The sequence below is a fragment of the Egretta garzetta genome, unplaced genomic scaffold (assembly GCF_000687185.1).
Source record: "Egretta garzetta isolate BGI_Z169 unplaced genomic scaffold, ASM68718v1 scaffold271, whole genome shotgun sequence".
Lineage (NCBI taxonomy): Eukaryota > Metazoa > Chordata > Aves > Pelecaniformes > Ardeidae > Egretta > Egretta garzetta.
This window is the reverse complement of record NW_009258669.1, coordinates 1201525-1225864: the sequence shown is the minus strand read 5'-3', so window position 1 is coordinate 1225864 and position 24340 is coordinate 1201525. Positions and strand designations below refer to the sequence as shown.

Below are 24340 nucleotides of genomic sequence, written 5' to 3'. Positions count from 1 at the left end.
TGCCGGCGAGCGCGGCCGCTGGCCAGCTCCGGGTGGCCCCTGAAGTCCTTGAAGTTTGCCTGGGAGCTGTGTGCTTAACTTCGCTGCTCCTTGGTGATGCTTGCTCTGAGAGTGTGAGGGACATCCATCTCCCTTAGCTCCCGAGGCTCCTCCGCTAGAAACTCTGAGACCCTCTGTTACCTATTTCCCCCCTCTTGCCTGTCTTCGGTTGAAAATAAAAGGTGGGAAGTCCCTTGCCATTTTTCTGTTTGCACCTCAGCTTTCTGTGTCATGCATTGTGTTTGTGTACATACATGCCTGTATACCTCATTTTTCTCCCAACTTGCAGCTATCCTGTGAAGATCTTGGGCTTTCAGCCAAGCCTGTTTTTCCTTGGAGGGGAATAATTTTTTGTTTTCACAGGAGGGATGCATAAATGCTGTGGTGGCAGCCAGAGTGGGGAAGGGGCTCACGCTTTGTTTTCCTGTGAAAATCGATTGGGGGGGAGATACATTCACAGCGGATTTTTGTCCTTTGGTATAAACCCTTGCCTTAATTTGAGGAGGAGGCATAAGGTTACAAGTGCCTCTACAGGCCTGGAAGGAGCTGGGGTAACTACAGCCTGCTTAGTCCCTCCTTTGCCCCCACGGTCCCCAAGAGTTAAGGGCAGAAAGTGCATCCTTCGTCCCTGGCCCTTGCCCAGGCAGGCCTGTACGGGAGCTGGGCTCGGCAGCTGTGCACAGCTGGGCGGCAGTGGCCCTGGCACCTGCCAAGAGTTTGACCTCCCCTGTGTGTGTGTATGGTGGATGAGGCGGTGTTTCTGTCTCTTGGTATTAAAGGTATTCACAACTTGATGGTAACTTTCCCTTTTGTTCAGCCTGGGCGTAAGCCCAGTTTCTACCACGGTGCTGTGGCATCTGCATACTTACAAGATGTACAAAAGTTTAAAATTTTTGGGTTGTGGGTGTGGAAAAATACATGTGAAAACGAATGTGTGGTGGAGAATCAGCACTGAACATACCCAGGTTTCTTAATATGTACTCTTTCCTGTCAGACTAGAGGTAGCTGCTAAAATGATTCAGAAATTAGTCACTAGGTAGAATCCATATATATTTGCAAGAAAGGCCCCCTCCTGCTTATGGTATACTGTTTGACATGATATAAAAGGTACTAAAATGGACTGATGATTTAATATTAAATGAGACAAAATAAGTGTATTTAGTCATAAATATGTATGTTCTTAACAACAGTTTAAAATACAGCTGTAATGTACTTCTGCCAAGTCATTTAGTGATATCTTACTTCTTTGGTATCGGTGAGACTTCCTGTGCAGTATGGGGCTACTCAGTTTGACTAAGGGTATTGGGATATAGTTTCTTTTCCCAGCCTGTCGTTCCATCCATTACTGTACAAAGCAGGAAAAAAAACCCTTAAGTGTACTGTGGCTAGTATCTGCTATCACTATTAATGCTACACTTGCCTTTCTCCTAAAGGAAGGGCTTATGCCGTTTGGTTATTGTTGACTGGCCACATGGGATAGCAAAGTCGGTTTTCCTTGGGATGTTTTACTTCCATCCGTGGGATGTTTTACTTCCAGTTCTGCACAGTAATGCAGAACTCCGAATGTGCAAGGTGGCCCATTTTATGGTTATTAGTGGCACTGCAGGTAAATCCCAGATGTGCCAAAATGGACTATGTCCAGTTCCAAAGTATGTGATAAAACCTTAAATCAGCTGTGTTCTCACCACAAAGTTTGCTAGGATAATAATTGCAAAGGCATGCCCTTCTTTAACTAGATGGTAATGTTCCTTTAAAGGTTAAGCAAGTAATGAAACACCTGTATTACGTGGAATGCAGTGTTTCTTAAACAGTGTCATCTTCTACTGATAGGGAATATGTTTGAAGACAGTCAGTTATTTGTATTTAATGAACTGACTTCAGGAGAAGAGATAGTCTGACTATATTGGTCTGATTGGTCACCAAGGCAAGGTAATTTAGAGTCGACACTGTCAGCCATAAGTTGCTGTCACACTGTGGCAGCTGTTTCATGTATATCAGAGAGGATTTGCAGTGGTTCTAGAAGAAACAAAGTAGCCCAAATTTATTTCACAGTTGTTTACACAATGAAGATTTTGCTGGGTAAGTTTTAGCTTTTTATGTGGTTTTTTAATATTACTTTAAGTGAAAACTAAATAAAACAATACCAATAAAAGGGAGAGGAGCATGTAAGTGAACAGCTTTGTGTTCATAGTAGAACTTTAACACAAAGTGCCTAAGACCTTCTTTTAGCTCATGAGAATGTAATTTAACATTTTTTTACTGTACAGTCTATATAGCTCCCTGCAGATGTAAATTGTGAGTATGGAAGATGATCACATTTCAAATGCTTTAGGTGTTGGCAACATATTTTGTTGCTGAGTTTTGTCACCTGTGTCACTGTTAAAAGTGTTTACTAGATGGCCTTTAACCCAGCATAAACTGGAGGCATCTCTGAAGTACTTTTAGACTGGATGTATTTTGTAATTTTCCTTTAAATGCATACACTTTACGCATCTAGAAAATATATGCAGGAAAATACATGTAATAAATGTATTTGCAACCATTTTGGAAAATTTTTAGGGTATAAAACATTTTAAAATAGCAAGTATTAATTACATTCTGGTTATTTAATTTTAGGACTTCTGCAGCATCCTCCTATGCCCTCAAGTTAGCGTGATTTGGATAACTTAGGATCTTGTGTAGGTTTTTCGGTAGGTGGCACTCTTACCTATGAGTCACTGCAATGTCCGTGCTGCTGCAGCGTGTTGGCATAGAGGGGATGAAGGAAGGAGGGCATTGATAGTAATCAATGGTTTTGATGAAGTGTATAATACTGGTTTATTAGTTACAGGGGCTTTTGCAGTCATAGCACTTTTTGAAAATGACTACATATTACTGGATTTGCCACTTTAGCTTAATTGATGTCCCATTGCAGGTTCGTTTGAGTTTAGTCTGCTATACAATTTACCAAATATTAATACTTGGTATGTATACTGCAGTAATGTTGCTGTAGCTCTTACTAAGGGCCAGGATTGAATTGTTTTAAGAACTTACAGCCACAGGAAAACAAGAGTCAGCAATTCCCTAGAAAGCTTACGGTCTCACATCTTTTCCATTATGTTGGTTGAATGGTTGGTGGTCAAAAGTTCTGTTTGCAAGCTAAGTGAAGTTATTGTTATTGGCAGCATATCAGAGCATGAAGACATTTCTGTATATTACTGTTAAATATAATCCTGAGATACAAGACACTGTACATGGTAGAATCTTAGAGCCAACAACTTTGATGCATTTATGATTAACAGCTGTGTTTGAACTCAGCTGAATGTTGTTCTGGCACCTAAATGGAAACAGTATGAAAGATAATGGAAACATGGAGATAAAAACAGATTTTAGACCTAGCACCGTAAGTTGTGCTTGCAGTAATTTAGCTTCTCTGTCAAATTTGTATGACCCTGTTGGCTAATATCATTGCAACTGGTAACATTATGATTACCTCATTAGATGTTCAGTGCTCATTACCCACAGTTTACTATATTTTTTTTTTTTTAAGGTTACCTTGCCAAAATTTATGAATATGGTAAGATTGATGAAGAGGATAAGAGAACTGGGGTTGTTTGAATGTCTGCATTCAAAAGTTTCAGGAAGTCTTGGAAAATTTTGTGTTTTGTATGCTGTTAAACTTCAGAAGTCCATGCGTGAAAATGTTTTAGTATCAAGAGGAGTCAAAGGGATTCTATTAGGCCATTAATGTATAATGTGAGCAATTGCTGCGGGAAGGCTTGAAAATCAACACTTAAGTTTGGTATTGGAAATACAGAACATAGGAGTGTAGAATCTGCCTCACAAACATATTGAATTTTGTTCCAGGTTTACAATTTGGAATTTATTGTATTTTTTGTTATGTCTAGTTAATTACAAACACAAACCTATTTAAGCTCTAAATTTGCTAGTATTAGATAGAGGTGTCGCATAGATTTCTCACAGATACAGTTTATTTGCTTTGGCAAGCAGAGTAAGTCTGAAGGGGAGATAATTGCTTCTTTTTATTGTGAACAAAAGGAAATATCACCAGTGCTTGTGATGTAAATTACTTAAAACTGGAGTTAGCCTTTATGTAATTGTGTCATTTCTACATTGCATTGCAGAGATGGTGAACTGAGTTTGAGTAGATCAATGATCAATAGCTCTGATAAGATAATTCGAAAGGGTGGCTCCTCAATCTTCCAGCATGCTGTAGAAGGTTGGAAAATCAATTCTTCTTTGGTACTGGAAATAAGGTGAGTGTTTTAAATAAAAAGCAGTTCATTTCCTATTACCTATAATTATTTTCATTTCATATTGCCTGTAATTCTTCTGGTCTGGAACAATCACTTGATTTATGGTTGCAAATGGATGTTTTATAACTGTACATATTTAGGGTGCAATGTTAAACGCAACTAAATTACATTAGACTCCAAAGTAAGTCACCCTTCGTAAGAATAAGTAAAATGTTTTCATCTGGCTGTGTCAGTCAGACCCGTGAAGTTAGTATCTATATTATGCATGTCCACATTTGAGCTGGTTTTCTAGGAAACTCTTGCGGTTAGTGGTGAGAAATTGGCACTTTTAGGACATGGTTTCCTCTCATCCTAAAGGTCTGAAATAGGACAGATGGAAGTACCCTGAACATACCAGTTTTTCTCCCATAACTACGAAGGGGGCCTGGGCAGACAACTTAGGTGTAGGAGTCAAGAGCTAGGATGTCAGGTGCTGCGAATCTGACCCTGGCTGTGGCTGGTCCAAGTCACAAGGGCAGGTGTTGACAATACCCATATTTTATGCAGTTTTCGTTCCTGAAGTCAGAGAAGCCAAAAAGAGCCTTAGGCTCATGCTGGGCGGGGAAACACAATAGCAGAGTTAAAGCGAGTTATAAGTCTGATGTGTCTTACTAGTTATAGCGGGTCTACTCACCTTGGGGCCTGAAAGAAGAGAAATCAGAACCCTCTCAGTATGTTGTATTGTCATCGTATCTTCCCAGTCTTATTCAGGAGGGAGAGCAGTGAGAGAAGTGTATTTAGCATGGGTTGACAGTTTGGAGGGCTAGGAGTGTCACATTCTGTGAAAAATGGTAGAAAATAATTATTTGTAGCAACAATCACATAGCAGAGTAGACTTGATTTTCTGAATATGAAGATGTTGAATAGGAATTTGATCTAATTAAAATGTAGTTTCTATGTCATTTCCCTTTCTACATTTTTTTTTAATTAAAGGGCAGCTTACCAAACCCTTAAACAGGCGATGTTTGCATGTATGAAAGCATGGCTTCTCTGAATGAGGAATTTAGGGTTTTTTTTTTTTTAATGACTGCTATTTTATATCCCTAATTCTAAAACATGCAGAAGATATGGGTAGCTCAGAAATGTACGAAGCTGTAGTAAAGTTCTCCAAGTCTTGTGCTGTGATGCACATAGTGCAGCCCTGCTGCAAAAGCTGAGGAACAGTGTCAGGGATGGAAAGAGTCAAATTAATACTCCGGAGCCTGGAGCTGTGTCTCAGCTGCCTGGCAAGTGCTCTGTGGAGCACTGTGGAGTCTCCACTCCCTGACTGCCTAGACTAAGGGACCCTTGGGCCCTTGACTGCTCCCCAGGCACCTGGTTTTCCTGCTGGGGAAGACCTGGTGGTTGCCCTAAAATGAAGCTGAGGTAAAGCTCAGGAATAGAGTTTCTTCCAGGACCATCTGTTCAGATGCTTGTTTGACCAGTGTATGGTTGTTCTATAAAGGCTAGGTTCTGCTCCAAGGTAGTCTAGGAAAGATAAGCAGATTTTCTATATCAGTAACAGTATTTAAGATTTATATGCGTATAACCTACAACTTAATTTGGAGAAATACTGAGTGACTTCAGAAGAATACTGCTGAAATTTCAAATCATAGCTTATGGTTCTGACAATTAGGAGAAAATAGCACACTGTTTTACTTGTGAAGTAAACTCATTTAGAAGCCATTGAGTGACTGTAAGTAGAGAAAGATAACTATTTCAGTCATTTTGTTGAAAAATTGTCATATTTCAGAACCATTTACAACCAATACACCTTGCTGCTCAAGCCAAGCAACAAACAAGTAAAAATATTACAATAACTTTTTGATTAAAATTAAGAGACCAAATTAAGCTTGGGTTATACTCATTTTTCACCTGTTTAAAAAGCAAAATACAGCACTCAGATGAAGAGGTAAAACAGGAGAGAACGCTTTAGATTTTTTAGGCCTGTTAACTGCATGTGTATCATCTCAATCTACTAAAATAATGAGTTTCAAAATCAGGTTTTTTCTCACTGTTAGTGGGGACAATTTTATAAATTCCTAATGGGTCTTAAGAAGTATCATGATGTGATTGTGTGGTGTTTTTTAAAAATTGTACAGTGAAGGATTTTTTTTTCTCAGTAGTGCAGTGAAGAACATGTTATCTTGTACACTGGTTTGAGCAGTAAAGGTTCCACTCTGTAAGTGTAAAGATTTTCTGTACAATAGAGAGCATAAAGCTGAGGTTGCAAGTCCAACGTTGCTAGTCTTGTTTTGAGACGAAATAGCTACCATTGTGAACACTGGGGCAGAGAGCAGGTGTTTTCACTGAGCCAGTAAAAGATTTTAGATTAATGTGATTTAGGGCCAAAATCTGACATAAACTATATGAAAGCAATCAGTGCTACCAGCCAGTCATATTCTTTCCGGAAATCCTCTTTGCTAACGTGTGTAACATAGTTCAGTTACAGTATTTAGCGGTGAGGGAGGGAAATTTGGCATGCTTTTCCCTGAGGAAGCCGCGTGCCCCTTGTGGTATGTGTTCCACTCTGATGCTGACTAAACAATGTGCGTTCTTCTTTCACTTTTACAGGCAGTTTGCTATTTGCTACCTTTCTTCCCTGTCACAGCAGTAAGAAGCATCTTAGCCGTAAATATTTTCACACTTACAGACCTATCAGGACTAACTTCAAATGTGTCTAGCAATCTCCTAGAGTGTTCTCATGGTTAAACTAACTGTTCAGCCCTCCAAAAGACATTACGTGCACTGTGTAGACCACGAAGATGATTCATAGTCTATTATTGCAACTGTTAATGTGAACAGTGGTGATGTTGGGGTGTGAGGTTGACTATAGCAAATAACGATAAGAGAGAAACAAAGAAAGAGCTAGTGCCTGTTGAATAATTATAAAAAGTTAGTTCTTAGCAGTGGATAAATAGTTCGTGAAACCATTAGTGTACAGCATAAAGACATTTCATAAAACTTATAATCACCTATAAATGGCAGCTGCTTTTGTGTCTTATATGAGCTTGACACCCACAGTAGCAATTTTAACATGTAGAAAATATTTGATAGTGAATTTTGGTTTGTGCAGGGACTGTTGACCAGTGGTATGTCGGGACCTAGTTGGCTGGCAGCTGGAATGTTATGCTTTGCTATTTGCTTTGTTGACCATGGGCATCATCTTTGTCCATCAAATTTTTGCTCAGGTCAGTGACTACTCTTATCAGCCTCAAACATCCTATGATTTTTTGGCAAGGCCAGGCTCAGATACGAGTCAGTGAATGAAAAAGCTGTTTCATGAGGACCCCATGGGAGGATGAAAAGCTTCCACTGGGTTTCTCATGTCACAAGACACTCTCTGGGACTTTGCAGCCAGAAGAGGCAGTCTAGGGAGTGTAGCAGTTCTCTTGGGAGGGCAGCAGCCCTTTGGAGATGTTAAGCATGCGTTAGAAGAAAGAGCTAAACTTTCTGTGATTGAGGTGGAGATGATGGGTATTATTTATTACTTGAGACTGTAGCAAATTTGCTGCTTTGCCAGTCATGATTGCTCTAGTGGAAGAGTGATTTTTCCAAGTGATACTGAGTTCTGATTGCTGACAACTTCTTTGAAGAATGATTGGTAATTCCTGTGCCTAAGGGAAGAAGCCTGCTTGCTTGTCTCCCTTTCTGTCTGAATTATTTCAGTCATGAAGAAGTGAGAGAATCCACCTTCTGCAAAATTTGTGTCTTAAGTCCTTTCTACTCTCTGTAGCAATGTGAAGGTTTTCCAGTTATGGAGATTAGGAATTTTCAGTTGTATTGAAGGCCATACTTTCAGAAAGGAGAGATGTGGCTGAGTGGGTACAAACCTGTCTGGGGAAGCCTTCCACACAGGACTGATGATAGCGTGTGTGACCTGTGTGAAATGAACTACAGTCTGACATCTCAGTGTGTGACTTCCTTCTTCCACTTATTTTTTGATTAAATGTGGACGTTTTTGTTGGAAGGAGCAGATGAAGTTTTTGAGTTGCAGGAAGGCAAAATGGAAAAAAAAAAGCGTGTTGAGGTGTATTTATCTCTTTGCAATGTAACAGAGAACTCGATGAGTGGAAATTTCCTGTCAGAAAAGTGTGAGAACTTGTAAGATGTTAACAGCATCATAAAAAAAGAAGGTGCAACTTCCTCCTTGGAAAGGTTCAGATTATTATCATCATTTATGTTTCAAGTTAATATGAAACAGCTATGATAAGTCCCTGAAGTGCAAGCAGTAAATACTGAACTGGCAATAGAGCAGTACAATTGCTCTGAAGCTTTTGGAGCAACATTTTGGGGCCAGTTGACTGTTTCCTTCAGAACTTCCGTGTCTCTAAAGTCACGCAAACACTAGCCTGGTTTAGTCATAATAACCCTCAAGGATTTTTTGCCTCCTTAGACCCTTGCCTCAACTGAAAAGTCAGTGTTCACTGTCAGCTGGGGTGATTAACTCTTCTGACTCCTTCCTTGTGACTCTAACTTGCTTAAATACATGAAAAGCTGACACATACCTGGCCTTCATGTGGTAAGCAGTAGTTTGGTCTTTTCCCAACTCTTTTCCTCTTGCATGCCCACTGAAGATTAGTGCCTGATTAGTACGTGCTTCAGCTACTGAAGTGACCTTTCTAGTCAAGGGAGAGTGAGGTGACCTGAAGGGCATGAGGAGGGCTAGAGTAGATCCAGACAGCAACTTTCCTGTAATGTGGCACTTCTGTTTCTGTGGTCCTCCATAGCCTGGGGATTGCCAGGAACCTTTCCATGATTAGTTGCAGTTAGGCCATGCTTTTAACAAATGTAAATCTTGGAGAGATTTCAAAATTAAATAGAAGAAAGTGAATGAGAATCTGCAGTAACTTCAGTGGAGTGGGAGTCTCTTGGGGGTAAGATGTCACTGGATATTTATTAATTATATATTAAAAGGATTTCGTATGTTTTGTTTGTCATATGAGGGAAAAAAGGAAAAAAAAGACACCAAATTAGTAAAAAAAAATAATCTATAAAACTTGAGAGTTCAATTTCAGAGAGATGTAAAGTCAGCACTTGAGTTGTTTAGTTACTGTCAAAGTGATCAAGACAATACTTAGAAATTGAAATACTTGTTTATTGTCAGATGCCTTACAAAGAAAATAAAAACATTTGTGTATAAATAACCATTGACTTTCCTGTAATAAACAGCTCTAGAAAAAATAAAAAAATAATCTTTTGTTTTGGTAGCATGTTAAAAATCTTCCCTGTAGTTGCATGAAGTGCATATTCAGAAACATAGAGCTCAACTGTTAGAACTGTGGTTAAAAGTCCTAAACTGATCTGAATTTTTTAGAAGTTTGCTTGTGATCAATTTGCATAGAAAGAACATAAAAAGGAAATATGGGAAAGATAATAAAACTATCCATTTTTCCCTTACTTGACCATACAAACACAGTTTGGTCTTAAGTACCTGTTTCTCATTCAGCACTAGAGGCAAGCAGAGAGTTGGAGTGTGCTACTCCTTTGTGACAGGTGTATTTTTAGTGTTGTTTAGTTAAAAACCAAACCAAAACAAGAACAAACTGTGTGGTAACACAAGGTCACAGCCTGCTCTTGTAGATGGCTACAGCTCCTGATGGCTTCTTGAGGAGGCAGTGGGGACTGTGAATGTTTGGCTTCAGTCTGACTGTAAGGGAGTAAGAAAACCTCTTCAATGAAAGCTGGCGAAGAGTATGCTTTACCTAGGTCGTAGTCCTTGGTGGGGGGGGGGGGGGGGGGGGGTGTGCAAAGCAGCATGAAGACTTGCTAGGGTTAGAGTAGAATCATTGCAAAATCAAGTTGTTTAAAGACCTGTGTGAATTAGAGAAAGTCTGAAGGAGAGCAACAAGAGGGATCAGAGATCTACAACATATGACCTGTTGAGTTACAAATTAAAAAGTTAAAAAAAGGTTGGATGGCTTCTTAGCGTCAGGTAAATGAAGGCTATTTCCAAGAGTAAGAAATAGTCTGTCCACCACAGGCAAGGTGTTAAGGGACAAGAACAGGCTGTGGGAAAGATCTGAGCTAGCATGAGGAATATTGTGCTGGTGGTAGGGCTAGGGAAGCACTGACATAGACTGTGTGGGGAGTTTGCCGAGTCCTCACCATGGGAGGTTGTTAGGAATGTATTAGATAAACGTGGGCTTGGGGTGATGTAGATAAAGGAACATCTTTAGTGGGAGCAGAGTGTGGACTAGGTAATCACTTAGTCTGTCTCAGTTCCCATAATGTGATTGCTGGTGAGCTAGCCCAGCTTCCTGGGTAGTGATGGTGCAATTCAGGGGTGTCCCCTCACAGCTGGGGTCCAGAGAAGTCCAGATGACCCAGCAGTGAGGATTTCTGGTACTGCCTTGCTCAAAAGGAATAATTTTCCCAGGAAAGGCATTGGTGATCATATGTCAGTGTTCTTGACAATGTCTAAAAATATGAATCTATTTGTAATCTTGAAAGTCAAATGGTTAAGTGATTTATTCCCTTAAACCACACAATTCTGAGGCAGATGAGGGAGAGTTTGCCATTATATAATAGTTGTGTAGCACAAAGAGTACAGTATAAAATAAAATCAGAAAAATGCACATAAGTAGAGAAATGTCACCATGTTGCCTCAGAGCAATGTATATTTATATCATTTGGAAAGCTGTTCAGAGACAATGCTGTCTGTTACACATACTTTATCGGATAGCCAGGAGTTGTAGGTAGTATTTAAATATTATGAACATCTGTTTCTGATTATCAGAAAAAAAACCCCTAGGTCAACCACAGATTGTGATATCGTATTTCCGCGAGTCATGTAAACATGTTGCAAACAGCTGCTTAGCTTCAGATAAGAATGAGCCACGTCTGCCTCACCTACCCACACAGGGCACAGGCCACACCCTACATACAGCTTTATTCATCAAAACAAAACTTGAAGGCCACCTCAAATAAAACATTCTCTTCACACCTTTTAGCTTAAGGTTGCAGAACACCTTTGCTTCAAGGTTTACTAAAATCATGCTGGTTTTTTTCTTCCTCTAATTGAGCTTACTTTTGTATTTTATATGCAGCTGGATATGAATTAGTACTTTACATTATTTTGTCATGTCTGTTTAATCAGAATAACCTTGTTGTCCTATTTTCAGTGCTCTTTGTGGGATAGAACAGACATTGAAACAAGTTCTTATTATTAACCAGCATCAAGACTGAGACAGTCACGTATATACTTTCGGTTTTTGTCATACCCCTTAGTAAATTTTTTTTTTCTTAGCACTGACATGAAAATGGGAAGTACTACTATCCCATGGTACACATGAATCAGTAGCACAGAGGAACATAAAACAACAGCATGAACATCTGCACGCTTCATATTCATCATATTTCTTTCAGTATTGTAAGATACCTAGATACAGTCAGATGAATCAATTAAAATATTTTAATGTCAGCATTACTACACATCTCGTACAAAGCTTCTTTTACTGCAATACCTGTGCATACATTTAATTGAATATGCTACTGACAATTTCAGATAAGAAAATGTTTTTAAATATGTAAGAAGAAACTTAAGATTCAGTGACTTTTGCCTACCTAAAAAAATTTATGAAAAATAAATTCCTTAGATATTTTGGAAATTTCAGCTCTGTTAAATAAGTCATTGATTATCTAAGTCTAATTCAGGTCCACCTGAAACCCTTTGGAGGACTTCAGTGAACATATGTAAGCACATAGATAAATAAGCTTTGACTGTAAGTAACCAAATTAATAATGGAAGCAAGGTGCGTTTTCTTTTTGGCACTGTTTGCATAACTTCACTGCCTTCCTCTTGTGTTTTAAAATAGTACTCAAGGTACTCTATCCATGCACAAATGTTGCTACTTGTTTGCTAACAGAAGCAGTATGAGGCCCATTCATTCTAGGTATCAGGAATGGGTGCTCTGAATTATTAAAGCGAATCTTCTGGTCTTCACATGATACTTTTTTTAGCCAGAGCCCTAGGCTTCTGTACATTTCACATAATTTCTTTTGCTTTTTGAGACTCTTTCGTGGTCACCCCTTCTCATGTCAGAGTGCATGTGAAGTGAGTCTCTGAATAGTTTGGTTGATGCTGTTGATAGCTTTTGATGCATTAATCTTGTCCTTTAAAACAGCCACAGCTCTGGTAGCTCTGTCCTTAGGCAGTGAAGAATTTTAGTAATTTTTAATACTACTAGGTTGGGCAATATCTTCTTTCTTGCTCTTTTTCATTTTGTAGCAACATATATCTGTTGCAGAATACCCACAAAGTCAAGCTTATCAAACCTGTGGAGATTTTAAGTCCATTCACCTTACAGGCTGAAGTGGAGTCTTTACTTTCCTTTTAAAGAAATACCTTGCCTGGCTTTACCAAAAGCTTAAGACACTCAGGATTTTAACATTGTCTCTCCTGTTCCATTATTCTCAGTCTCTCATATGCCTCAGCACAAGCTCTCTTTGCTCTGATGCTGCTTCATTTATACATGACAGCCGTAAGAGACAACCCAAAATGTTATTTCCTTTTTTTTGTCCTAGTTTAAGAATTTAGAGGAAACACTTAAAAAAATATTTTTATCGTGTTTTACTTCCCCTATGGCTTTTAAGGTCAGTTCCAGAGTGACAATTTTTTGTCACTGATTGCAAATTTCAGACTATTCTTCCCTCTTGATGCAGTGGCACAAGCGTTGGCTGCAGATGATCATGGTGTTCCTATTGTTCATCCCTTTTTGCTTGTGGGGGATTATTTCCCCTTTATGTCTCTCAGTGGGTGTTGCAACCGCTAGAGTGGCATCTCTAGTTATCTTTTCCTGTTTTGATCTGCTGTAAGGAAGTTCTGCTCTAAAAAATTATTACATAAAAATAGCAATCTCTTACTCAACAACATGTCTATTCTGTTTTAAATTCCACCATACTTGCTGACAACAGTGGAAAATATATTGGTTTTCTTCTTGTCTTGTTATAGTTGCAAAGGTTATATTTGAATTAACATATAGTGAACACCCTGCTCCAGCTCAGCACTCCCTGTCCGTTCCATACTTAACCATGTGTTTAAGTTCAGGTGTGATCTCTATGCCTCTTCACAAATGTACATGCTTTGCGGAGCTGGAAGGGACACAAGCTGGTAAGGCTTTGCTTATTTGCAGTCCTGAGCAACTAGTGGCTCCTTCAGCTCTGGCCTGGAGTCCTTCCCAGCTTTTTATACCAAGGATAAGTGTGTCCTAAAAACTGCTCAACACTGCCAGTGCAGGGATCACTCATTAGATAGCTGCAGTCATTAAAAGTGTCTTTTTTTGTACTTATGTATTGAAAGTGTATCAGTTTTTAGACCCCTGCCCCTACCCAGGTAAGCAGGTACCAGGACTTCTTCAGCTGACATTTAAGCAAACGTTCTTCACCTGTTACTTGCTGTGGACTGGGAGTATACAACTGTTCAGTTGCCATAGTTCACTTCACCCATGGTAGTTTGTTAAACCCTCATATCTTGATCATGTGTGTCTGAACCCTGTTGAAACAATTAATTGCAGAGAAGCAAGATAAAGGACTGGACTAACCTGATTTAAAACAATGATAGAGTCAGTAAGTGTTTCTGTGAGTTCAGCTAACAGCTTGACTAGACCCTGAGCTGCAGTTTAATTTGCAGTATGTTTTTAAGCTGATTTTGTTTAAATTGGTACAAAAGGTATATGCAGGACATTCGGGGGTTGAGGCCCAGCCAGCATGAAAGGCAGGTCCTGCCTGACCAGCCTGATCTCCTTCTATGACAAGGTGACCTGCCTGGTGGATGAGGGAAAGGCTGTGGATGTTACCTACCAGGACTTCAGCAAAGCCTTTGACACTGTCTCCCACAGCATTTTCCTAGAGAAGCTGGTGGGTCATGGCCTAGACAGGCACACTCATTGCTGGGTAAAAAACTGGCTGGATGGCTGAGCCCAAGGAGTTGTGGTGAACAGAGTTAAATTCAGTTGGTGGCTGGTTACAAGCAGTGTCCCCCAGGGCTAGGTTTTGGGGCCAGTCTTCTTTAATATCTTTATCAATGATCTGGACAAGGAGATAGAGTGAACCCTCAGTAAGATTGCAGATAACACCAAGTCGTGTGGGAGGCTCTGCAGAGGGACCTGGACAGGCTGGATTGATGGGCCGAGGCCAACTGTATGAGGTTCAACAAGGCCAAGTGCCGGGTTCTGCACTTTGGTCACAACAACCCCATGCAATTGGCAACCCCATGCAAAATGGTAACCCCATTACAGGCTTGGCAAAAAGTGGCTGGAAAGCTGCCTGGCAGAAAAAGACCTGGGGGTGCTGGTTGACAGCCAGCCGAATATGAGCCAGCAGTGTGCCCAGGTGGCCAAGAAGGCCAACAGCATCCTGGCTTGTATCAGGAATAGTGTGGCCAGCAGGAGTAGGGAAGTGATCGTGCCCCTGTACTCGGTGCTGGTAAGGTCACACCTCAAATACTGTGTTCAGTTTTGGGCCCAGGTAACAGGCGATATGACAAGAAGAAATGGCCTCAAGTTGTGCCAGGGGAGGTTTAGATTGGATATTAGGAAAAATTTCTTCACAGAAAGTGTTGCTAGCAAGCACTGGAATGGGCTGCCCAGGGAAGTGGTCGAGTCCCCATCCCTGGAGGTATATGAGTGGATGAGGTGCTTAAAGGCATGGTTTAGTGGTGGGATGGCAGTGTTAGGTTAACAGTTGGACTTCATGATCTTAAAGGTCTTTTCCAACCTAAATGACTCTGATTCTGTGAAAAGACTGTGGGGTGTTCTTATTCAAGTTAATTAGGGTACCTTTGGCTGAACTTCAGTGAATTAGGAGCAAGTTTATGCTAAACTGAATATGTTGTTCTTACGGTGAAATAAGAATCTAAGAAAACATGGCCATTCCTGAACCAAGCTGACTTGTGAGAGATGAGGTTGTAGTAAAGCATTTATTTCCTAAATCATAAATACCTCACATATTTAACTGTCTTTCTATGAAAATAAATTGCTCTGGTCCTTTTTCAAATACGTGTTTATTTCAAAGTTGTAAAATACTTAAAATAGTGTGCCTTCTAATTTCCAAAGTCATCTTCCATTGGTCTCTTGGTGCGTTTGTCTTTAGGAAATCATTAAGGTCTATCACTGTAGTAATTGTAACCAAGATTTGAACACTGTCCTAACAGCTTTGCTCTAACTCCATCCTAGAGCATGGGAAATAACCTTAGTCTGTCTGACACTGTCTACCCACTGCTTTATGTTGTATGCTCTGTACAGTCTGTGTTACTATTAGATAAAAACTCCATGCGAGCAGTGAGCGTTGGGTTTTATCTGTGCATTTTCCTGTCAACCCAGAAAGAACATTCTTCGATTCTTGGATGCTGAAAGAGATGTCTCAGTGGTCAAAAGCAGCTTCAAGCCAGGAGATGTAATCCATTATGTACTGGACAGACGTCGCACCCTAAACATTTCTCAGGATTTGCACAGCCTTCTTCCTGAAGTTTCCCCAATGAAGAATCGTCGATTTAAAACCTGTGCAGTTGTTGGGAATTCTGGCATCCTTCTGGACAGTGGATGTGGAAAAGAGATTGATAGCCATGACTTTGTAATAAGGTGAGTTTTCATCTGCTGTTGAAGATACAGCCTGCTATGTTTCTTGGACAAAAGCTGGGAGAAATGTTTTAATCTGAGATACAGATTTCAAGCATTACCTGAAATTAATCTGAAGCAGTATCCTTCATTGTGTGATTCCCTAAATTTAAATACATGCTCATGTTGTGGACCAGAAGATTATTTTTACAGTGAAAATAAAACAAGGGCTGGAGGAGGGAGGTTTGTGCTACTTCTTTTTGCTGTTTGTTGATTTTATTCCAGACAAAATAAATATTCTTGTCAAGGCCTTGGTACAGTAAGTGCAAAATGTTTTCTCTTCCAAAAATATTCTTTCTTTGCTCTTGGCCAATAAAGATGGCCAATTGTAAATTACTACATTACTTATGTGCAGCATGGGGTAAAATTTCACTGTGATGTATCGATGTTGAACCAGATGGCTGTCATTAAGGTAATTGGAAGTCACACATCTAAATCCCTTCACATTGCTCTAAAAATGTTTCCCTGCAGTTTGGGCAAAAATGTTGATATGCTTCACTTTTTATTCGTTCTTTAGACACGCACAATGGACCTTTGAACTTCACATATCAATAGGAAATAGAGAGGAATTGCTGGCCTCACTTGATAGCCTGGCATTATATGGATATAGAGAAGGGTGGGCAAGAGATAAGTCCCTTTGCTTTTGAAGCAGAAGTTTCTATTGGTTTGGTCTGAGAAGGGTGAAAGAGCAGAAAACAGAAGGGCAGTGACAGAAAACAGTATAGAAGTAGTTGTCATTGTTAGTTATTTCCTTTTTCTTTTCTCAACTTGAAGAAAGGTGGTGGCAAAAAAAAATATGAAAAGTATAGGAAAAAAGAAAAAAATCACAGTTTTTCAGTACACAAGTCAAAGCAGGATATACATGTAAAAGTTGTATCTTATTTGAAGGGTGTACTAGCAAGTGGCAACTGAAACAATAACACAGTACTCTTTCATTTTCCTTATTTGTTTTGCTTGTACCACTCCAGTCATTCAAATTAGCATCCTTACTGCAGAAGGAATCCAAAAATATATACCACATTTAGCCTATGGCATGGTTTTTTACTCTCTCAGAGATTAAATTTAACAGGACTACAGGAAAGTTTAGATACTAGATTTTCTAGATGAAAATTTTCTTTCAGAAGGCAAGGTACATTTACTTAGATGACGTGCTGAATTTCTCTGAAGTCATCTCTGTGCCCTTTCCCATGTTTTAACTAGCCATGAAAGTAGGTGATGATATCTGATAGGAGATTTTAACTAATTCAAGCCATGTAGAATGAAGATAATAATCTTAAAGATTTGTGTATGAATATAACAAGAATGGTGAAGCTTAATGGGAATATCAGAAAGTTACTGTTGCTAATCAGTTATTTAGACTGGAGAAAAGTCTCATATGGTGTATGACTAGTAAAGTGATCAGTATAAAAACTAGTTAGTCTGACGATGTTGTGGATAATAATCTTTATAAGGTTCTGGAAATAGAATACTTGACCCTGCAGCCTATAGAGAGTTTTAATACAGTGAAATTCTTGGATTTACAAATTAAAACATTTTAGAAGATCACAGATTTTCTCACACGTATGTCTGGATGGGTGCATAGATACATCAAATCTGTTTAAAATAAATAGCAATGAATTGATTTGTATTTTGAGTTAAAGAAAAAAGTTGTATGCAACATGATATGTAATCATGTGATCTAATAGTACTGGCATACATGACAACCACTCCCCTCTACTGCTGTTAGGATTCTGGTATTAAAATGTACCATGACACTCTGTTAGTATCTTTGCTTTCAGCTGATTTCTCTAGAAGTAAAATGCACTCATTCTACTTGCCACCTGACATTCCAAAAAGCAGTTACTGTATGTACTGTATGCAGCTAGGCGTATAGGCTGATGAACAAAATTTTTGTAGAAACTCCAGGTGTTGAGTGCATTATGCTTAAAGGCTGTGACGAGTATGTTATATTATTTTTTTGTTTAAATATATTATCCAGTTGATTTTGATAGTACTATTAGGTTCTTTTTGAGATATGAAACAAAAGTGGTTTTGAGAGAGTTGTTTCTTAAAGCAGCAGTTCTAATGTTAGATCTAACACTAACAATACCATTAATTTAATGATAAAACCAATAGTAGAGATCTGTGAAAGCGAAGAGGACACAACAGACATCCAGCAGTATTTGCACTACAGTACAATAAACTCAATATCCTGAATGCTTCTATTAAGGTGGTATGAAGATGTTAGTAATTATGAAGACACAGAATATACGCTTTATTAAGGGTAAAGAATGTCAGTACCTAGTGCTTTAATTAATTTAAGTTTGATAGTATCTGTCCATGTCTTTGAAAGTCATCCGTGGTTACTTATAACTGTCTGTCTTCCTTTGAGATATTCCAGAATATTCAGTGCCTTCTCTATAACAATGTCTCTCAAAGAATGTTGATCCAACAGAGATAAAGTATGATTAGAATACTTCTATTTAAAAGTAGGTATCTAAAGTAGAATCAAATAATAAGCATGCCTGCAAGCCAACGTATAGTTCTGTCAGCAACTTTAACAAGTAAAACAATACAACTCTTCTTTAGACATCTCTGAAAGTGTGTAAATAAGGGTCATTTTTGCAAGCAAGGTAATGTCAGCATAATGAGATTCACTGTGTTTACTGAACATTTTAAAGTGGCTTGGTTTTAATTACTTGATCACATAAGGCCTTATTTTGTTCTCACGGCATCAGAAATGAAGAGTCTATGGCTAAATCTTCTGCTAGGGTAAAATGGATTAGTTCCACAAGTTCACTGAAGTCATGCCTATTTTGACAGTAGAAAGTGTGACCCATCTAGTTAAAATTGGAAGCAAGGAGACTCTTTGCTACTAAAAAAACCAGCTGTGCTGACTATAAACTATTTACTGTTTCCCATATTCCTTTCCTTTTTACCTCTTACGTTTTTTACACCCTGTTAAGTGACTATTGATCCTTGCAGCTCTACTACTTTTGTAGTGGTGAGCTGAAGCATACTGCATTGTGATACTATGTCCAGAAAGGGTATGAAGCATTCCAAAATCTCTGATTCCATAAAATAAATCAGAATGAAAATTTGAGATAATCAACCAGATTACATTTAAAATGTATAAATGGCACAGTGCTGTTGCAGGCGTTATTTTTTGCATCGTTCTGTTTTCAGCTGTTTCTTTAGCTGTTGGGTCAGATATATGATGCTCACTCCCTGTGAGTTTTAAATGCAATACATCTTGTTCCCCAGTTGTCTACACTTTCTCATGCTGAAATTCTCATGCCAGGGCTGTGTTAGCTGTAGCATCTTATGGAACAGATGAACTTTTTATAGTAAGTGGTACATTCTGAAATGCAATAGTTACATAGGACTTGCTGAAAAATACAACTGTATTTTGGGTAAATGTAAAATAGCAGTACTAAACATTGCCCAGTAATATCTTTCAGATTCCTGGAATTACTTCTGGCAGCCCAGTAAGTACCAAAAAGTATTCAGTTCAGTTTTGGGTTCAGAATTTGAACAAAGCCAAAGATCAGAATTTTTTTAATTAATGGAATTTAGTATTCATGATATGAGCTTCTCAAAAGCAGAGGCCAAGTTGACTTTTGGAGTTATTTGGTTAAAAACCAAACAAACCCCAAACCTAGTAAATAATATTGTGGTGACACTACTTCTGAAAAAGTCCCTTTCATTTCAGTTGGACTATATGCAGAACAGGCCTGTTAAGTGAAGCTGTTTGACTAGCTTAGAGTGCTCTGACAAGGAACAGCCATGAGAGGATATTAATTGCTTCTTTCTTTGGACTGAAGTGCCTAGTTTGTATGTTACAACTCTTCTTTCTCCCGTTGGAGTGTTTTCCTGCTAACTCAGACAGCATCTAGGAATAAAGCTGAATATTTTTGCCATCATTGGTGATAAAATTTTGCTGGACAAATGCAGCTCTTATTTTTCCAGTGTTCTTTGACTTAAATTTTTTAACATGGCAGTTCTTGTGATTAATGAAGTTGACATGGAAAAACCTTGTAGTCCTTTAATAAATTTGTTGGTTTATGCTATGAAAAGAGGAGGATAATCTGTTTGACTTCTTCCCTGATGTCTTGGTTTTCTGGGCGATCAATTGTGATACAAGCAGAAGACAGCATATCTGTTCAGGAAGAAGAAAAGGAGAGACCTTCTAGCCATACCATGGAGGTGTGCTTGCTCATTTCAGAAGCACAATTTAAATTTCTCTGCTAATCTTAATATGTAAGCAGGGAGTGGTAGTAGCTTCTTCCTTCTGTGTTGTTCCTCCAGCTGATAGGAAAAAACAATCACAAATTTTTCAGAATAAAAAGATTTAGGGTAATAATGTACTTATATTCTGAAATTTTATTTTCTTTGTAACTTGTATCAGCTTTTATGTTCAAATATTTATTTAATACACCTTGCTCAGAGCCAGTGTGCCAGTAGAGCTGGGCGCTCAGAGCCAACAGATCTGTTGAAAGCAAGTTGCCTATTTTACAGAGTTATTTTAAAATATGATTCTTCCCTTAAAAATAACATTTGAATACATCATGACTAGCTCATTAGACCTTTTTCAGCTCTCAAATGTGGCACCTCTGGTTTTGCCCTTTGTCTCTTCCTACACACTGTTACACTATATTGAAACATCAAATGAAAGCAGAAGAAAGCCAGAAGGCTATAATTTCAGATATTCTTGATTTGGGTGCCTGAGGAAGGGGGAACACCAGTGTAGCTCTTCAGTGTTTCCAGTGGAGTTAGCCATGGGTGACCTGCACCTCAGGAGAACCTTGGAGAAGGCCTGACTTCTTGTGGGCACATTTTCCCTTACTGGCGTCACCTCATGATGACTTCAGCTGCTGGAAGGGGTCCTTGCATGACAGCTGCTCCAGGCAGCCCATCATGGGGTGAGAGCTGATACAGAGATGTCTTCTTATAAAGCTGAACCTCTTGCTCAGTCAGTACACAGCAGCTGGTGCTAGTGGGCCACAGTACTGGGTACCCTCCATAAGCATTTATAATTCCAACTTTGGTGCAACTTAATATTTTTTTTAATTTTTTTTTTTAATAAAAAAGGAAGTTAATTTTTAAGTAGGTGACATGGGAGGAGATTTAAGGACATAAGTTTAGAAGGCTAAGGCAACAGCAGTAAGAAGTGACTTACTCATATGTAAACCCATATACAAATGATCAAAGATTCCAAAGTGGTTTCTTAAATAACTAGGTGTCCTATAAGCATCCAGATGTAGAGCAGATAGGGTTAGCCTCACTCTTTGTATAATTATCCTGAGATAAAAGGATAAAATTATTTTAAAGTTGCTTACGACTATTGTTGATACAAAGCTTTTCATTTAGTAGTTTTCTGAACAGTTTCAAATGCAGGAAAGCTTCAGTAATCCATTTGTTCATTAGCCAAGTGTTCTGGTTAAGAGGTGTGACAATGTTCAGAACAGTCTTAGTCTAAACATTACCTTTTTTGCTGTTCTCCATTTTTGAATGTTCTAACTACTGCTTTTCTACATTCCAAACTCATGACCCTGAAGTGCTGCTTCTCCACATTAATGAAAACAGTCATTTTGCCTGAACTTATTGCAAGGATAAATTTTTTTTTAACCCTTTCTGTCTCATGGTGTTGCAGAACTGTTCTAAAGTTTTTTGTATCAGCATAGTAACAATACTGTAGCATTTTGATTGTTGCCTATAGAATATACCCTTTACAGATGATAATGTGTAAAGGTATTTTCACATAAAAAGGCAAAGATACGGGTATCCAGGAAAGTACTAAGTTCCATTTCTCAGGTTTTCTTATATTGAAATACAATTTTAAATACTTTGCTGCTGTATATTTTTTTTCTATATGCAAAAACCTTTCAGTGATAGAGATTCCTTTCTTTATTTTGGTGTCAAAAGTAATGGTGTTGGAAAGATCAGTAAGACTAATTCATGGGTAATGTTGCAGCAAGGACTCATAATGAAGAGGTAAATAATGTGTTATGCCACTGCTTCTAAAAAAATACTTAAACCTTTTCTGTCACTTCACTGTGCTCTGTCAATTGAGGATAACTTGCATTTCAGTCACTGGTGTTAAGAAGATGCTAGGAAGAAAGAATTTAATGATTATCAGTATAGGTTCTAGTTTGGGCAACAAGAAGTAATAAAGTTTATTAGCAGGTGATGTTACAGAAATGCATCTTCTAATTAAACTGAAATCAGTCATAAATTCAGGATTCTTGTGGACTTGTGTTATAAAAGGGGATATCATATCAGGTCAATAATGGTATATTTTACATGGCACATCTTAAAAGACAGCTGTGATTCCTGTGTGTGAATAGAATCTGTAATTATGCTGTACCTGAGCTTCTATACAGCTTGCAGCTCTCATGAGACATTCTCTGTTGTGCCATGCAGAGGATAAGGCCCGGAATGAAGTGGGGTATGTCAGGGCATTCACTGATAATCCAGATCCCTGTAGTTAATTTGAAACTATTTTAGTTTTATTGGGAGCCAAACAAGTATACAGAACATGTGAGAATCCGTATGTTTTACTAATAATTAGATTCAGCAGGGGGAGGTAAGAGGGTTTGTGCATGTTGTTGTTTTTTTTTTTTTTGTAAATCTCCCTTTTTTGGGTGTATGTGAAAGTTATCGCAGTGCTGCTGCACACCTTTATTTGAAGAAATTATGTGCTATGTATACACAGGTATTAGGGTGGTCTGCTTTCTGCAAGAGAACTCCAGCTGTTAGGTTGTCTGATGCCTTGAACTTATTTTTTTTTCCCTCATGTGTGCTTGAGCCTTGAATTGTACTTTCACGTCCAAATGTTTCTTAAAATTTCAAGGAGCTTTGAATTTAAGATGGCAGTTTTGATTCTTACAGGAATCTGAATATGAACCTGAATATAAAAGCTTGCAGGCTATTTAGGAAGGAGGGTATGTTACTGATACTAGTTTAGGTAATGCCTTATGTTTCAGAAAGGTTTAATGTTAGGCCTTCCAGCAGAAATCTAGCTTTCATTTTTTGGCTTCTCAGAGTGTATGTGGTTAATGTTATGCAATGGGTATATTTGGCCTTGCTCTACAAGGAGAAGATATTAATGAAACAAAACATGTTTTTACAAGAACTTTTGTGCAGCTTGGGCTTTAGAGTGGTTGTTAAATATTTATTTCAACCTGTAAGCCTCAAGTCCACAGATTGTTAAAGGATTAACAAGTGTGCAGATTCATGGCCAATTCTTGCATTATTACAGTGTGAAAAACAATGTCAAATAAAATGGAAATAGAAATCACTTTTACTCAAGTAAATTTTTATGGCTTTTACTTAAAATCAGCTTCAAAAATAATACTGCTATTTGGCCTATGAATATTACTTATTGGACATTTGTGTGCATAAACATGAGCTGTATGTTTACTTGTGACCAAGCAAGCTCAGCTGAATCTCTGTGGAATAACTGACTTCTCATTTGAGTGTATTTTTGTCAATATGTTTTCATTATTTTCTTTGTTAAGCTCTGCTCTCTAAAAGACTAAGTATGTTATGTATGTGTCTTGGCCATAAAGGCATCACAGCAAATCCAGACTTACTGCTTTGATATGTGTGACTTAGCAGCATTTACTCCATTCTTCAGTCTTCCCTCATGGGATGCAACTCCAGACATTGGCAGTTTGGTTCTTTTTTTCCCCACGCTTTTTCTTAACATACCCCACTGTAACTAATATTTGCAACAGACAGTTGTGGAAGAAGCAGGTTTTCAGTGACTGAGAATTTTTGGTCTGTTTATCTTAGGATCTCAGTTATTCTGCAGGTACCCAAATACCATGTGATACTTCAGACCTGAACTAATTTTTCCCTTTTACCCCAGATCTCATTTTAGCGATAGCATCGCAGTGCATGTTGCTGTGGAAAGTCTTCTGCTATCACATTGAAAGCTTGTGGGTGGGAACCTCTGCATTTTTACTATGAATATTTTATATATAAATTTGCCTTTCAGTATCATGATTATACATTAATACTATGTAAATTAGGTGGCCCGTAAACTTACTGATTACCTACATAGTGTAACTGATGCCTGATAGTAAGTTTAGAGTAACTACCCTGTTGAAATGGCTGCACTGAAGTTTTGGATGTGGCCTGGGCTGATGTCATGGGAAGAACAGGAAATGCAGCATTAATTTAAGATGTCATGCATATTATTGCCTATGATACTACACAAATTGTGAACGTTTCCCACTTACTTAGTGTTTTTCCTATCCCCCTCTCCCAAATGTACCAATCTTTGTCTCATTAAACTGGTTTCTGAACATTTATACTGTAGAGGTTATTCAGAAGAAGTAAGGAAGAAAATAGTGACTCTACTTGCTAGTTTAGTGCAGGGGAAAAAAGAAGGAGCTTCTGATTAAACAAAATTATATAAAAAAAAGA

General features: G+C 38.5%; 1 protein-coding gene across 2 annotated transcripts in view; it reads left to right on the top strand.

The window, feature by feature from the left end:
• Nucleotides 1-24340, top strand: part of ST8SIA4 (ST8 alpha-N-acetyl-neuraminide alpha-2,8-sialyltransferase 4) — a 61413-nt gene that overhangs the window by 1498 nt on the left and 35575 nt on the right. Inside the window, exons 1-3 of one of the 2 annotated variants that reach the window (XM_035888481.1) lie at nt 497-590; nt 4164-4295; nt 15635-15892. In XM_035888481.1, coding sequence (XP_035744374.1) covers nt 4192-4295; nt 15635-15892 — 362 coding nt within the window. In that variant the 5' untranslated portion in view covers nt 497-590; nt 4164-4191. Of the gene's footprint in view, nt 1-496; nt 591-4163; nt 4296-15634; nt 15893-24340 lie in introns of those variants that run through there. The other variant, XM_009648663.2, reaches the window with a different exon arrangement.